The sequence below is a fragment of the Peromyscus californicus genome, unplaced genomic scaffold, assembly GCF_007827085.1.
Source record: "Peromyscus californicus insignis strain IS unplaced genomic scaffold, ASM782708v3 Scaffold_19__1_contigs__length_69161282, whole genome shotgun sequence".
Classification (NCBI taxonomy): domain Eukaryota; kingdom Metazoa; phylum Chordata; class Mammalia; order Rodentia; family Cricetidae; genus Peromyscus; species Peromyscus californicus.
Window position 1 is genome coordinate 24,401,110 of NW_026294491.1, and position 15,328 is coordinate 24,416,437.

Below are 15,328 nucleotides of genomic sequence, written 5' to 3' on the forward strand. Positions count from 1 at the left end.
AGCTTCTGAGTGATTATTTTATAAGTGGCTGTGGGGTCCGTGGGGCCGGGCAGGACCAGAGAAAACTTCAGCTACATTCCTCTTCACCCCTTGTAAATGACCTGTATCTACCTGGTTGTTCATTGCAAAAGAGTCCAAACCAAACCTTGAGATCCTCCCAAATATCTTATTGGTGAAATTATTAAGGCCACTCCACATAGTTAAAAGGGAGGTTTATTTAGTGGCGTAACTTACAAATGAAGGGATAGGTAGGTTGCAGGGTCTGGGAAGACGTAGCGCAGTCCCGCGGTGTTCTCTGGAGAACTCTGCTCGGTCTACCTCCAGCGTCCAGGGTTCAGGAACCAAGAGAATCGGCGCATCCGGATCTCGGGTCTTCAGGGTCCTCTCTTGGCCCCGCCTTGTAGGCGTGACAGTTACCAAAGCCTCAATGGGGGTTGGAACTTCCCTATCAAAGCTGGAATGGCTACCCACTACAATATCTCTTTCCTCACAAGCCACACTCTCCCATTAGCAAGCCCTGCCTCTGCACCAGACAAGTCCAATGTTTTGACGTCACAACAGGACACTGTCATCTACAAAATTCAAGCCTGAGAACCATGTAATCAAGTTACCCAAAAAAAAAAAAAAAAAAAAAAAAAAAAAAGCAAAAGTTTCCTACAATGTTCTGAGTAAGTTTATGACTTTGTATTGGGCTGAATTCACAACTACCCTGGGGTGTGCGGAGCCCTCAAGCTAGAAAATAGCCCAAACCAACCATTTGCCCCCATCTCCACGGCCTCCTCCTCAGCTCCCCCCCTGCCCCGCCCCCACTCTCGGCCCTTCACAGCGGTCTTCTAAACTACAGGTTAGAGTACTCGTCCCTTCCCCACATGAACCTTACTAGAGGCCTGCACCATGATGGGGAAAAAAACGGAACCTCTTTGGTTTGGTTCGCCTTCCACCGCTAGGCAGAAGTTGCTGTCATTTGCAAAGTTAAACAAGATACAAGAATTCCTTCCTAGGCACTGGCCCCGCCCCCTTGGGCTCTCCAGGAAGCTTGCGTGTCGGCCCTTGTACCTGCTGCGCCTTCCTCTGGGCGGCTCGTTATATCATTAGCATACACCTGCATCTGAAGTTAACCTTTTCTGTGCTTTTGCACTCGTGTGTGTGTGTGTGTGTGTGTGTGTGTGTGTGTGTGTGTGTGTGTGTTCCTGTGCTGCATGTCCCTACATTCCCCACTCCTCAATAGGATAGACTGTCTACACTTTGGAACTTTTCCTTAGAGCCCCGGACTCAAAGCAGTATACACATTCGCTGACTGACTGATCTACTAAGAAGCCAGAGCTGGATAGAAACAGTCCAGCCTCGTGGCTTCACAGATGGGGAAACACAGGCAGAGTCATGAGTCCAGCTGCATAGCAGGAGCTTTACCCAGGGCCATCAGCTTTGCAGAAATCCGAGGTTCCTCTCCTTCCATCGTCGCAGCCATTACCGACAAGGGTAGCTTTCCTCTACATGTCTCTGCCAAGTTATCATGAAGAGAGATCTCAACACATATTCCGAGGCCCATACAGATAGATATCCACAATGCAAACCTTTATGAGCAGGTAGCCACCAAACCGGTCCGGTAACTCCAGTAAAATCACCTAAGACCCCACTGCCCCTCCGTTCAGGAAGGGGCTGCTCAAGGAAATCGGGGCATTCTAGAGACAGGATTCAGGTAATGAACAGCTGTACGCACGGAACCGAGGCTCTCTTCAAGGATTTAGCCCAATGTACTGTCTCTATGTGAAAAGGGCTCCTCCATAAAGTCTTTACTCTCTTTGGACAGGAAGGGCGATGCCTAAGATCCTTTCTGAAGTCTATGCCTAGTTTATTTACGTGTGCGTATGCTTCAGAGTGACGTGTTTTCCAAAAACAAAACGAAACAAAGTAGAGGCCTGGATCCATGGCTCAGCACTCAACAGGGCTTCCTGTTCTTGCAGGGGGTTTGAGTTTGGTTCCCAGCACCCCCATCTGTTGGCTCTCCACTGGCTGTAACTCCAGCTCCAAGGAATCCACATCCTCTTCTGCATCCCGTGGTACCCACACACTCGTGTCCTTCACATACACACATAAATAAAATAACAAATCTTTAAAGGGAGAGAAATACCAGGCTTAACCCCTGGCCAGCCCACCTCCTGAACATTTCCCTCCTCTTCAATCCAGCCCAGGGAACTTGCCTATAGATGCTATTCCTATATTCACCACCAGGGACCCCACTCAGCACTTCCAGAGCTTTTGACCTGCATTTAATTACTGAATGCCACAAACACAGACTGCCTCGTTCTCAGGCTCTGGGATGAGCTAGGCTAGGTCTGGGGACAGGAAAAGAACAGAGTAGGAGTACGGCTGGGACCACTTATTGAGAAAAAAAGACTCATAGCCACCTGTGGTCTAGCTAGAAAGGCCAGGCTGGAGGGGGGTCAGACCCCCACTGACTTGTGAGGTGACTGGGTTTGAGGATGGGCCTAGAAGAGAATTTCCTGGGAGAAGCAGTTCTAGGAACAGGGCTGAGTGGGGGGGATTTCCATGGTCAGTTGGGGGAAGGATGGAGCAGATCTGTGTCTGGAAGACTGCTGCTCCAAGGGACCCCTGAGTTCCACCCTGGACTGCTGACTTTCCAGAATGCAGACCATCATTCTTACACACTCACTTCCATGTTCTTGTTTTGTGTTTTATTCGGACAGGGTCTCACATGTAACCTTGGCTGGCCTGGAACTCACAATGTAAACCAGACTGGCTTCAAGCTCAAGAGATCCGCTTGCCTCTGCCTCCTGTGTGCAGGGATTAAAGGAGCGCGTTAGGGTGCAACTGCAACCGCAACTCACTTGCACTTTTTTGTTTTGTTTTGCTTGCTCCCCCCCCTCCCCAACACACACACACACAGGGTCTCACCGTGCAGTTCTGGCCATCCTGGAATTCACGATGTAGATCAGACCAGCCTCGAACTCACAAATATCCTCCTGCCTCTGCCTCCCAAAGTGCTTCACTTGCACTTTTAACACCGTCGCAGTTAGTCCTTACCTCTTTCTCACAGTATTCATTGGCAACAGTGGAAAGCACGCTTTTTTTTTTTTTTGAGGGTGCTTAGAAACCCAGGCTAAGTTAGGCAAGCGCCCTACCACTGAACTACAGCGCCAGCCCCTGAAAGCCTGCTGTCTTATATGGAACTGGGAAAGCTCATCCATCCTCCCGCGCCTCTCCAGGCCATTAGCTCCCAGGCTGGATTCCGGAGCGCGGGTGTCTCAGCCCCGGAGCGCTCTCGCTCCTACGAGTCTCGCCCCCTCCCCTCTCCGGGTCTGTGCTGTGTCTGGAGCTGAAGACACGCCCCCCGACACGCCCCCTCGCTTCCATTGGCCGCCGGCATTGTCCGCTCCCTGGCCCGAGCGGTGATTGCCGCTCGCCTGTGTCAGTCCCCGGAGAGCGCGCCGGTGGCGGGGCAGGCCGCGGGACAGCCGCAGGTGGGGCCTGGAGCGGTGGCCGGACCTGGGCAGCCCCGCAGCCCCGCGCGGGAGCCACGATGCCCCGCGGGGACTCGGAGCAGGTGCGCTACTGCGCGCGCTTCTCCTACCTTTGGCTCAAGTTCTCTCTCATCGTCTATTCCACCGTATTCTGGGTGAGTGAGTGATCGGGATGGAGTCGGTGGAGCCCGGGTTGGAGGTTGGGGAGCAGCGGGGAGGAGGAGGGTATGGGATGTTCCACACTCCTTTGATGGCCCCCCCACACCGGATCCCGGGGTGGGTCCAGCTTTAGCCCCTCCAGGGAGGCCGCCGGGAGTGCGCAACGGCTCCTCTGCCCACTTCCCTGGGAAGCGGGATGTTGTGGCGGCCCCAGCTCAACTCGAATGCAGCCGCCCAGTCCCCAGCTTTAGAGCAGTTGCCCACAGGACGCCACTTTGTCCACCTGTGCTACTGCTTACCTATGACCACCTACCTGATGGGGTCTGCTTCGTCAGCCGTGCCTTGTGCATCCTCTGGTGGTTCTGTAGGCGGTGGGTACGATGTTGGCCGCGCCCACCGCGCTTGGAGGGTGTGACTCCCCATCACCATAGCGAGAGGTGGTCAGCTTTTGTGCTTTGTAGCCACCTGGATTCCAAGTCTGTTACTTGCCTGAACCTCCCCTCCAGCTTCCCTTGGGCGTCTTGCTTTCCTCCTTAATGGGAGGAGGATGCACCTGCCTTCTTGGTGGAGGGGAGCGTTCCACTGTGCGGCTCCTAGGTCACTGTTTTCATGAGTTCTGGCACTGCTCGCGGAAGATCAGGATTGCTGTGGTTGTGCACAACCAGGCTTTGAACACTGCCCGCCACGTTCTAGCTGAGTGATCTGGAGAAGTTCCTTCATTTTTCTGACCATAGTTTTCTCATCTGTAATCGGAGACAGTAATTATTAAACCTTTGGATGGTTGTGGAAATAAAATGAAAGTAGTCCAAGATGAGATCACAGAGGGCTCAAAAATGGGAGATAATAATATTATTTATTATTGTTGTTTTGAGACAGGATCTCTCTATGTACCTGCCTCTGTCACTCAAGTGTTGGCATTAAAGTCATGTGCAACCACACCTAACTATTATTACTATTGTTGTTGTTGTGTGTCTCACTGTAGCTCAGTCCAGCTGGTGGTGTGTGTGTGTGTGTGTGTGTGTTTGCTCATTTTTTTTTTTTTTTTTTTTTTTGGTTTTTCGAGACAGGGTTTCTCTGTGTAGCTTTGCACCTTTCCTGGGACTCACTTGGTAGCCCAGGCTGGCCTCGAACTCACAGAGATCCGCCTGCCTCTGCCTCCCGAGTGCTGGGATTAAAGGCGTGCACCACCGCCCAGCTCATTTTTTTTTTTTTTTGAGACAGGGTCTTATGCATTTCTGGCTGGCCTAGAACTCACTATATAGTCCAGGCTAATCTTTAACTCATAGTAATCCTCCTGCCTTAACCTCCCAAGTACTGGAATTACAGTTCTAAGACACCATGTCTGGCACCATCAATGTTATTATGGGCAAAGACTCTAGATATGGATGGTGTAAGCTACCCCAAGGGACTTTCTTTTTCTTTTAGATAGGGTCTTATGTTGTCTAGGCTGGTCCCCAAATCATTGTGTAGCTGACAGTGACCTTGAATTCCTGATCCTCCTGTTTCTACCTTTCACACACCGGGCCCTGGGATCACAGGGGTGTGCCACCACCCCTGGCTTACCAAGGCATTTTGGAATAACTGGATCTCAGTCTAGGCGTGAGGATATCTTTCCACAAGCTGGCTCTATCCTCACCTCTACGGAATAGGCCCCTGCCTCCAGTGTGTACTTAGACAGGCTTGTCCAGAGATCCCAAAGTGTCCCCTGAAAATAATTCCCTCCCTCTTTCTCTCTCTTTGTCTTTCTCCTCCTCCTCTTCCTCAGCTCCCCCTTGCATCTCTTCTGGTAGCAGGAGCTGCTGGGCTGGCCATCAAGGCTGACTTTGAATGGGACCCCTCTGTGAGGCAACCCTGCTGCAGCCAGCAGATCTTGATTCCAGTCCTGCTACGTCTCAGACTCACTGGCATATCGTAGGCAAATGATATCTCTGTTTCGGGTCTCAGCACTGTTCGTTCTAGTCTTTGGCTAGCTTCCAGCCCTGTTCTCTGACTCCAGGTACCCCGAAAGAAAGATAAGCAGGAGAGCTAGGGCCCCAAGGGTGGAGGGTGGAGGGGAGATGTGGGGGTATAAGTTGCAGGGAGGTTGAAGGCGGGGGTGGATGATTTGAGCTGTAATTCAGAGATTCTCACCCAAAGTCGCAGCAGAATGAACTGGGACGTTTCCAGCACGACAGATGCCCGTGCCTTGGTACAAGTACTTATTAAACTTGTACCTCAGCTTTTCACACCGATGCAGTGGGCAGTCAGGGCTGAAGAGAGCCAGCACCGGAGACCACAGTGATGCTGCTCAGTCTTGCTTTGCCTGTAAGTCAGATAAAAGGAAAGGCTAAGGTAAAGGGTGGAAAGGTGGGGGTCCCAGTCTTTCTTCTCCTCTTCAGTGTGTAACCACTGGCCGGGCCTCGTCACGTCTTCCTTTTTCCACCCGTAAAATGGAAATGTGTTATAGTCTGCCTCACACCCTACAGCATCCCCTTTTTAGGACTAGTGATGAGAGCGAATGAGGAAAGAGCTATGTGAGCCTCGCAGCGCTCAGGAGGGCTTAAGGCCAGAAGATCCCAAGTTCAAGGCCTGTTGAAGCTACAGAGTGAGTTTAAGGGCAACCTAGTGAGACTCTGTCTCAAAATAAAAAGTGAGAAAAGGGCTGGGGGTGTAGCTCAGTGGTAGAGTATCTGCCTAGCACGTGGGAGGCTCTGTGTTCAATCCGCAGCATTACAGAAAACCTCCCAGAAACCTCACCAAAACTGAAGGTAGACACAGTTCTGTGAAGCCAAGTAAGCGTGCAAGGTCAGAGTCCTTGTCCCTTGCAGCCCCTGTAGACACCCACGTAGGCTCTTGCTTTGCTTTTCTTGAGACTGAGCAGGACTCAGAACTTGGAACTTTCCCTCTCTAGCCAACTGAGCTTGCTGTATTCCCATCCCCGGCAGTATTTCTGCTTAAAAATATCTCCCTACCCAGGCCAAGAGCTCAGCTGCAGGGCAGGGCTGCTGGGGCAGCTCCAGGTGCCAGAATGTGGCTGCAGGGTGGCGGCCACTGCAGGTTAAGTAATCTGTCTGCATTGCGTTTACTGCTAATTGGAAGCCATTTACGGAAAAACCCATTATCTTGATGCCATCTCCTGCCTCACCCCTGGCAAGAGGATGGGTGGGGGCAAGGGTTACTCGCTTAATAAACCGGAAGTGTGAATGCTTGCATTTCTGTCTATAAAGAGCAAGGCAGTGGTGGTGTATGTCCTTAATCCCAGCACTCAGGAGGCAGAAGCAGGTGGATCTCTGTGATTTTGAGGCCAGCCTGGTCTACAGAGTTCCAGGACAGCCAGAGCTGTTACACAGAGAAACCCTGTCTCAAAACAAACAAACAAACAAACAACCCAAACTAAACCAACCAAACAAACAAAAATCCCAAAACAAAAACAAGGTGCCCAGCCCCTAAGTTCTTTTTAAAATAGGATTTATTTATTTTTATTTTGTGAATAAGTGTTTTGTCTATATGGATGTCTGTGCACTACACGTGTGCCTGGTGCCCACAGAGGCCAGAAGAGTAAGTCAGATTCCCCATACTGGAGTTACAGATAGTTGTAAGCTGCCAGATGGGTGCTGGAATCGAATCCAGATCCTCTGGAAGAGCAGCCAGTGCTCTTAACCACTGAACCATCTATCCAGCCCCCGAGCATGAATTCTTAATCTTTCTGCATTTACCTCTGAAACCCTGGGATGCAGGCATGCATCACCATGCCCAGCTGGCAAATGGTTTTCCTTATAAATTATCATGGACAGAAAATGCATGCAATCATGTACAAATTAAAAGTAGAAAGCAGGGGTGTCTAAGGATTTTCATTGCTGTGAAGAGACAACATGACCACAGCAACTCTCATAAGGAAAACATTTCATTGGGGTGGCTTGCTTACAGTTTCAGAGGTTCAGTACGTTATCATCATGATGGGGAGCATGGCAGCGTGCAGGCAGACATGGTGCTGGAGCTGAGAGTGCTACATCATGCAGGCAACAGGAAGTCAACTGACCACTGGGTGGTATCCTGAACATAGGAAACCTCAAAATCCACCCTTACAGTGACAACTTCCTCCAACAAGGCCACACCTACTCCAACAAAGCCACACCTCCTAAAAGTGCCACTCCCTGTGAAATTATTCGGGCCAATGGCATTCAAACTACCACATTCCACTCTCTGGCCTCCATAAGCTTGTAACAATATTATAATGCAAAATGCATTTAGTCCAACTTCAAAAGTCTCCATAGTCTATAACAGTCTCAGAGTTTAAAAGTCCAAAGTTGAAAGTCTCTTCTGAGATTAATGAAATCTCTTTAGTTTTTTGTTTTTGTTTTTTTTTTTTTTTTTTTTTTTTTTGAGGCAGGGTTTCTCTGTGTAGTTTTGGTGCCTGTCCTGGATCTCACTCTGTAGACCAGGCTGGCCTGGAACTCAGACAGAGCCACCTGGCTCTGCCTCCCAAGTGCCGGATTAAAGGCGTGCGCCACCACTGCCCGGCTTCATGCAATCTCTTAACTGTAATCCCCTATAAAATAAAAATCAAAAAGCAAATCACATACTTCCAACACATAACGACACAGGATATACACTATCATTTCAAAACACAGGGAAGAGAGCATAGTGAGGAAATACTGACCAAAGCAAGACTGAAGACCAGCTGGGCAAACTCCAAACTCTGTTCAGCTTTGTTGGCTGCAACACACTTCTTTCTCTTGGGCTGGTTCCACTCCCTGTTAGCAGCTTTCCTCGGCAGGTATCCCATGACTCTGGCATCTCTAACATCTTTGGTTCTCCAAGACAATCCAGGCTTCAACTTCACAGCTTCACACAATGGTCTCTCTACTAGGCCTCCATTCAGGAACACCCCTGACCCATGCCTGGCCTCAGTGGCTTTCTTTAGGTGGGGAGGCAAATTCCACAACCCATTTCTTCTATGCTTAACTCTAAAGTCAGAACCATGTGGTACATGTTCATTAGCTTTCTGACCTTCACTGCCTAAGCTTGGCTGTCCTGAAACTTGCTCTGTAAACCAGCCCAGCCTCAAACTCAGAGATCCACCAGCCTCTGCCTTCCCAGTGCTGGGATTAAAGGCCTCCACACCAGCTCTAAGCATTTCTTTAATTCACAAGTTGGAAAATTAGCTGGGTGGGGGCTTGCCTGGAGGTTACCACTTTCTCTATTCATTTCTTAATCCATTTATCTCCTTGAACACAGAATTGTAGTTGGCATTTTCTTTGGACCATCAACCAGCTCCCAAATAAAGACACGGAGACTTATTATTAATCATGAATGCTTGACCTTAGCTTAGGCTTGTCCCACTAGCTCTTTTAACATAATTTAACCCGTTTCTATTCATCCACATTTTGCCTCGGGGCTTTTTATCTTTCTTTCATGCTGTATGTACTTTCCTGCTTTCTCCCTGTCTGTCTGTCTGGCCCCTGGTGTCTCCCTGGTGTCTCTTTTTCTTTCTTCCTCAAGCCTAAATTCTTCCTTCTATTTCCTCTTCCTGCCTAGAAGTTCTGCCTATACCTCCTTCTTCACTATTGGCTGTTCGGCTTTTTATTAGACCAATCAGGTGCCTTAGGCAGGCAAGGTAAAACAGTAACACATCTTTACATAATTAAACAAGTGTGACACATCTTTGCATCATTAAACAAATATTCAAAACACAGAATTCACAACCAGTACACTTCCTGGTACTCTTTTTCTCCTCAAAAATTTCATTGTGTAGTTTACCCTGCTCAGCTTGCTTCTTTTCATTATACATCTTCATTAGAGTTACTACTAGTAGCCACATGACAGAGTCTATACTAGGCTGTTTTGAGATTTCTCTGCCAACAGAATTAATCCAAAACTCTTCATTTTAGCCTCAGGCAGCCTCTTCAGACAAGGGCACAAGGCAGCCACTTTCTTTACCAAAATATCACAAGAATGATCTCTAGGCTACATACTAAAATTCTTCTCCTCTGAAACCTCTTGAGTGAGCACCCCACACTTCATCAAATCTCACTCAGCACCATTATCTTCCATGCTCCTACTAGCAGGTCCATTAAGCAGCACTTAAAATGTTCAACTGCTTTTCTAAATCACGGTCCCAAAGTTCAAATTGCTACAAACAAAAGCATAGTCAGACCGATCACGGCAACATCCCACTCCTGGTACCAACTTTTGTTTTAGTTAGGGTTTTCATTGCTGTGAAGAGACACCATGACCACAACAACCCTTATAAAGAAAACATTTAATTGGGGTGGCTTGCTTACAGTTTCAGAGGTTCAGTCCATTATCACCATGGTAGGGAGCATGGCAGCATGCAGGCAGATTTGATGCTGGAGCTAAGTGCTATATCTTGCAGGTGACAGGAAGTCAACTGACCACTGGGTAGTTTCCTGAGCCTAGGAAAACTCAGAGTCCATCCCCACAGTGACAGCTTCTTCCAACAAGGCCATACTCACTCCAACAAAGCCACACCTCCTAGAAGTGCCACTTCCTATGAGATTATGGGGGCCGGTTACATTCAGATTACCACAGAGGGTCAGAGGGATGGCTCAGCCTGACATCCTGAGTTTGGTCTCTGGAACTCACTTAAAGGTAGAAGAAGAAAACTGTCTCTACAGAGTTGTTCTCTGAGCTCACATGTGCCTTGTGACCCCTGTACCCACACAAGTAGAAAAGGGTTGGGGTCTTTGTCTCAAAAATAAAAAATGAAGATGATGGCCAGTGGCAAACTGCTCTCCCCTTCCTGCTTTGTCTTCTGCAGAGGGACCTCTGCTACTAGTCTATTTTTTATTTCTGAGGTATCCAAGGCAAAGGATGGCCTGGGCACAAGTGTGCATATACCAAGTATAATATTTATTTATATATGTATATACAGACACACACTCACACTGTATAGAGAACGGTGGGGAGCCCCTCACCTTTTCATTTAATGCTTTAATGCTTTTATTTATTTATTTTTTTGTGGGGGCAAGCCCTCAGATATCTCAGGCTGGCATGGCATTCTCTAAGTACCCGAGGATGTCTTTGAACTTCCAATCCTCCTGGATGCTAGAATTACAGGTGCCCACCACCACACCCAGTTTATATGATGCTAACAATTGAACCCAGGGCTTTGTGCATGCTAGGCAAACATGACCGACCAAACCAAATCACCAGGACTTTGCTCAAAGTAAAACCTTTGTACATTTTAGATAACTGCCGGGGTCTGCCTCTGTCTTTTAATTATTTTTTATTATGTTTTATTATGTGTTTATGATATGTGGGTACATGCATGTGTTGTAGGTACCACATCTTGCATTTTGGAGGTCAGAGGACAATTTTATGGAGCTGGTAATCTCCTTTTACCTTTTCTGGGGCTCCATCTCAGGTTGTTGAGGTTGCAAGGCAAAAGCTTTTACCCACTGAACCATCTCATGAGCCCCAAGGGGATGCATCTTTCTATTTGATGGTCTTATAGACTCCACTCTAGGCTGTGCCAAAGTTTATTTAATCTGGCTATGGCTGGGGATTTCTGTGGTTGTTTCCAATCCGTTGTTGCTGTGGGTAATACAGGAGCAACTGTATTTAAGTTTGCATATGTGTGTACATGGTAATTTTTGTATCTGTTTTTAAGTTTGCTTATGTGTGTATACGGGGTAATTTTCAGAAGAATTGCTGGGGTGAAGGGCGTGTGGATGTGTCACTCAATACAGAAATATCTACACCTGCGTGGTTCCATGTGTTTTAGAAAAGCTAGCTGTGTGCCTGTAGCTGATCCTTAGCCAGTAAGAAAGGCCAAAGCCAGAAGTCCCCTCCTGCTCGCTTCAGTCACCACGACTTAATACTGCTGCAGTCATTTCTGGAACTTAGAGCCTTGGAGGGTAGCAATGCTAATTTGGCTTGGCATTGGCAGATTTCCTTCTCCCTCTTGGCCCCGCCCCCCTCCTTACACTCCACCATTGAACTATACCTGCAGCCCTTAAGTTCTGATGTTATTAAATTGCCCTGTATAGAAATAATGTTAATTATAATATTATTCACTCATGTTTCTTTTCTCTTTTTATTTTCTCCAGTTAGGGCTGTATTCTGTAGCCCAGACTACCCTTAAACTCATGGCGATCTTTGGGCCTCTCAGCCTCCTGAGTGCTGGCATTGTAGACATGTATCACCAGGCCTCGCTTCACATACTTCTTTAAACTGATTTATTTTCCAAACGTTAATTAATTAATTAGTTACCTTTTAGACAGGGTCTCACTATGAAGTCCTTGATGGCCTGGCTAAAGACAACGTTGGCCTCGAACTCACAGATCCTCCTGCCTCTGCCTCTTCCCTCCTCCCGCTGCCTCCTCCCTCCTCCCAAGTGCCAGGATTAGAGACGTGTGCCACGGCACTCAGTCCAATTTTATTTATTTCTTGAGACAGAGTCATATGTAGTAGTCCAGACCAGTCTTGATGTGACCCAACTGACCCTGAGGTTGCTCTGAATCTTAAACTCCAGATCCTCCTGCCTCTGCCTCCAGAGTGCTGGGGTCACAGGCATCCACCACCTCACCAGCTTTGGATTTGTTTTAAAAGAAGATGTTAGATGACTACTACCTGTGGGAAACCAGCACCCCATCACAGACAGCAGACAGCAATAAACGAACATAGTTTAGGGTAACGGCGAACAAGGTTATAGAGCACATCCTGGCTTGATGTGGTAGCTGTTGAGGTCCATGACCCCCGTGTTCACTGTGTGATCAAAGGCAGGTTCAAAAGTGCCCGAAGCCTGAGGGCACATATGTTACACCTAAGACTCTGAGCCGCCTATACTGATGCCCCTGGCCCACACCAAGGGGGCTTCTTGAAAGGATGTGTTCAAGATCACCCCCTCGGAGCTGGCCTAAGCCCCGCAGGTTTCTCCTCAGCCCGTGTTCCCTCCTTCTCGCCATATCCCCAAGTTGTCACTGTGAATCTCGCCCAGAGGCACCCAGAGCCTCCTCTTCCCGTATGCAGGGTGAATTATTGTCGCACATGTGCCCTGAGACCACAGGGCCTCACCTCTCATTTTAGCATTGCCCAGAATGTCCTGGAGATCTGTTTACACACTGCCTTTTCTTACTGGGCTTTGGGCTCCAAGAGGTCAGGGGTGTGGCTCTGCATACCAGGTTAGGGCTGAGCATGCAAGAGGAGAAGGAGAGCCTCGCGTGTGAGGGGGATGGAGTTTCACCTGTACCTACAAGGCCTTGATGTTGGCCAGCTTTCGAGGCTTTGAACTTGAAGTGGGCTAATCTGAACTCACAGTCACTCACTGGCTGTCTAGAAAGCCAAGCCTGTTGGGTCAGGGAGTGTGTGTAGTGTCATTGAGGAATCAGGAAGAGAAGAGAAGAAGCCGCTGTGGTGGTGGCGGGCAAATGGGGAGAGCAGGTGGCGGACGTCATGAGTGCAGGGGGAAATAGGAACAAATTGTCTTCTCTAAGGATGGGCCAGTCTTCCAAGCCTTTCCTCTGATTATTCTTTGGTTTTAAAAAGTTAATGTATTTATTTATTATGCATATGTGTGGGGGCCTGGATGAGTTTATGCACACGGCCTGTGTGTATGTGTGTGTCTGAAGAGGCCAGAGAGGGTGTCAGAGCTATTGGAACTGGAGTTACAGGCAGTTATGAACTGCCCAATATGGGTGCTGGGAACTGAATTTGGGAGCAGCAAATATTCTTAACCACTGAGCCCCCTTTCAAGGCCCCTTTCCTTTTTTGTTTAACTTTTTTTTTTTTTTTTGACAAGGTCTCATGTTGTTCAGGTTTCAAAGTCCTAACGTAGCTGAGGGTAACCTTGAACTTCTGGTCCTCCTGTCTCCACTTCTCAAGTAGCCAATTACAAGCATGCACGACCATGCCCAGTTGTCTATGTGGTGCTCGAGATCGAATCCAGGGAAGGTCTTGTGCATCCTCAGTGAGCATTTTGCCACACAAACTGGATCCCTAGTCTACAGCCTTTGGATCCTTTTGTTCCGATGTCATTGAGTGTGAACTCTGCACGCAGCTACACCTCTGAGGACTTCCCTGGGCTCCCGTGGCATTATCTACAAAATGGATAGTAGAGCAGAACACACCCAGGGTTGCCGAGGGTAAGCGGACTGATATGTAAAGGAGCCGGGAGCCGGGTCTGGCACTGTAAACACTCCACTCCTTATATACACAGGGCACTGCCTGGCACACTCCTCCTTCCTCTTCCCTGCCAGGTGCTTGACAGCCACCCTGGAAGAACAAGAGAGGTCCCTAAAGATGCCCTGGGATGCAGAAGAAACCAGAGCCTGGAGTGATGGGGGGGGGGGGGGGCCCGCACAGGGGGGTACCGGGGGAGCTGCTTCAGAGCACTCACCCAGACCAAGACATAGGTGTCTGCCCCCCACCTTCCAGTCCTCCCCGCTCCTGTAGCTCCCATCTCCAGGGTAGGAGTGGGAGGTGGTCTCTCTGGGAGGAACCACCTTCCTCCCACTCTGTGTGGGAGTAGGTGATCTCAGACTGAAAGCAAAGTGGTTTCTGACAGGCTTTTATTGCTGTTTGAGACAGGCTATCTAACCCAGGCTGACCTGGAAGTCATGATGTAGCCCAGGCCGGCCTGGAACTCCCAGTGATATTCTTGCCTCAGCCTGCAGAGAGCTACAGGTGTGTGCTTCCAGGCTCTTGCGGATTTTTACTTTTGAAAAAGAGTTCTGTTAGCGAGAAACTCATACACGTATATGCTTTTTTTTTTTTTAATCAAGCAATTTAGAAAAACACGATGAAGACAATAGTTTACCTTTGATCCTACCCCAGAAGAGGACCTCTGTCACGTTATCAATTAGCCTCTGTCTGGACATCTTGTACATATGTAGATATTTCACTTCCTTAATTTTTGCTTTCTCCCTGGTTCTTTGAGCAGGGCCAGTTTCATGTTCCAGGAAGGCGCTTCAAAGAGAACATAGTGAAACCCCAGTTGGAAGCCAGGGGCCTTCACCTTGGAGAAGCCTGCTGTGCTTAATGGGCAGTAGGGGGATGACCCACAACCTGGGCCTCCCTCCAGGGCCTCCATTGTACAAAAGAGCACCAAAGCCTCCTGAATTCTGCACAAGACCCCTTTCCCTCCTGCAGAAGAATGACTCCCTCAACCTGCAGGACCCGACCTAGCACCCGTGGCTTTTGGTTCTGAAGAAGCAGGCAGAACCACCTGCCTTCCATCCCCCCCACCCTCTTCCCTCTTGGTGACTCACAGGGGTGGAGCTCAGGGGAAACCAGATAAGGGGCTGATCTTGGCATTCCTGTGCCAGCTTGCTCCACCTGCAGGCAAAGGTATCTTCCAGGTGAGCTAGGTCACAGGGCGTTGGGGAAAGGTTTTCCCAGAGGGGACTTTGGTCTTGAGCTGGTTTGGGTTGACACCTTGGTTGGGGGCAGGAGGCTCTAGGCTAGACAAGCTGTTCTTTCTAGGGTAGGTAGGGGTAGTACAGTAATTCATTGTGTCAACAACTATTTGTCACCTCTTATATGCCAGACATTGATAGTACAGGAAACAGCTGAACAAGAAAGACTTTCAGACAGATCCTAAGTAGACATATTTGCTAAGAGGGGGGAATCAGAGAGTCAGTGGGAAAGGCTAAGGGTTCCTACTTTAGATGGTGTGGTCAAAGAAGGCCTTAACCAGAAGCTGTCATTTCAACTGAGGCTGCCTGTGACAGGGAACAGTCAGTGGA

At 48.8% G+C, this 15,328-nt stretch overlaps 1 protein-coding gene and 1 long non-coding RNA gene across 3 annotated transcripts in view; one reads left to right on the forward strand and one right to left on the reverse strand.

Moving 5' to 3' along the window:
• Nucleotides 1–817: 817 nt before the first annotated feature.
• Nucleotides 818–7,877, reverse strand: LOC128114689 (uncharacterized). 2 transcript variants are annotated; one of them, XR_008219862.1, is made up of 5 exons: nucleotides 7,546–7,877; nucleotides 5,772–5,943; nucleotides 3,955–4,384; nucleotides 2,675–2,795; nucleotides 818–2,079 (listed from the first exon to the last, which is right to left on the reverse strand). It is a non-coding gene; the product is annotated as an uncharacterized LOC128114689 (long non-coding RNA). The 2 variants fall into 2 exon arrangements; XR_008219861.1 differs by lacking the exons at nucleotides 3,955–4,384; nucleotides 5,772–5,943; nucleotides 7,546–7,877 and adding an exon at nucleotides 2,917–3,312.
• Tspan15 (tetraspanin 15) overlaps nucleotides 3,431–15,328 on the forward strand; it is a 46,675-nt gene continuing 34,777 nt past the window's right edge. Inside the window, exon 1 of the mRNA XM_052744875.1 lies at nucleotides 3,431–3,637. Coding sequence (XP_052600835.1) covers nucleotides 3,542–3,637 — 96 coding nt within the window. The 5' untranslated portion in view covers nucleotides 3,431–3,541. The remainder of the gene's footprint in view (nucleotides 3,638–15,328) is intronic.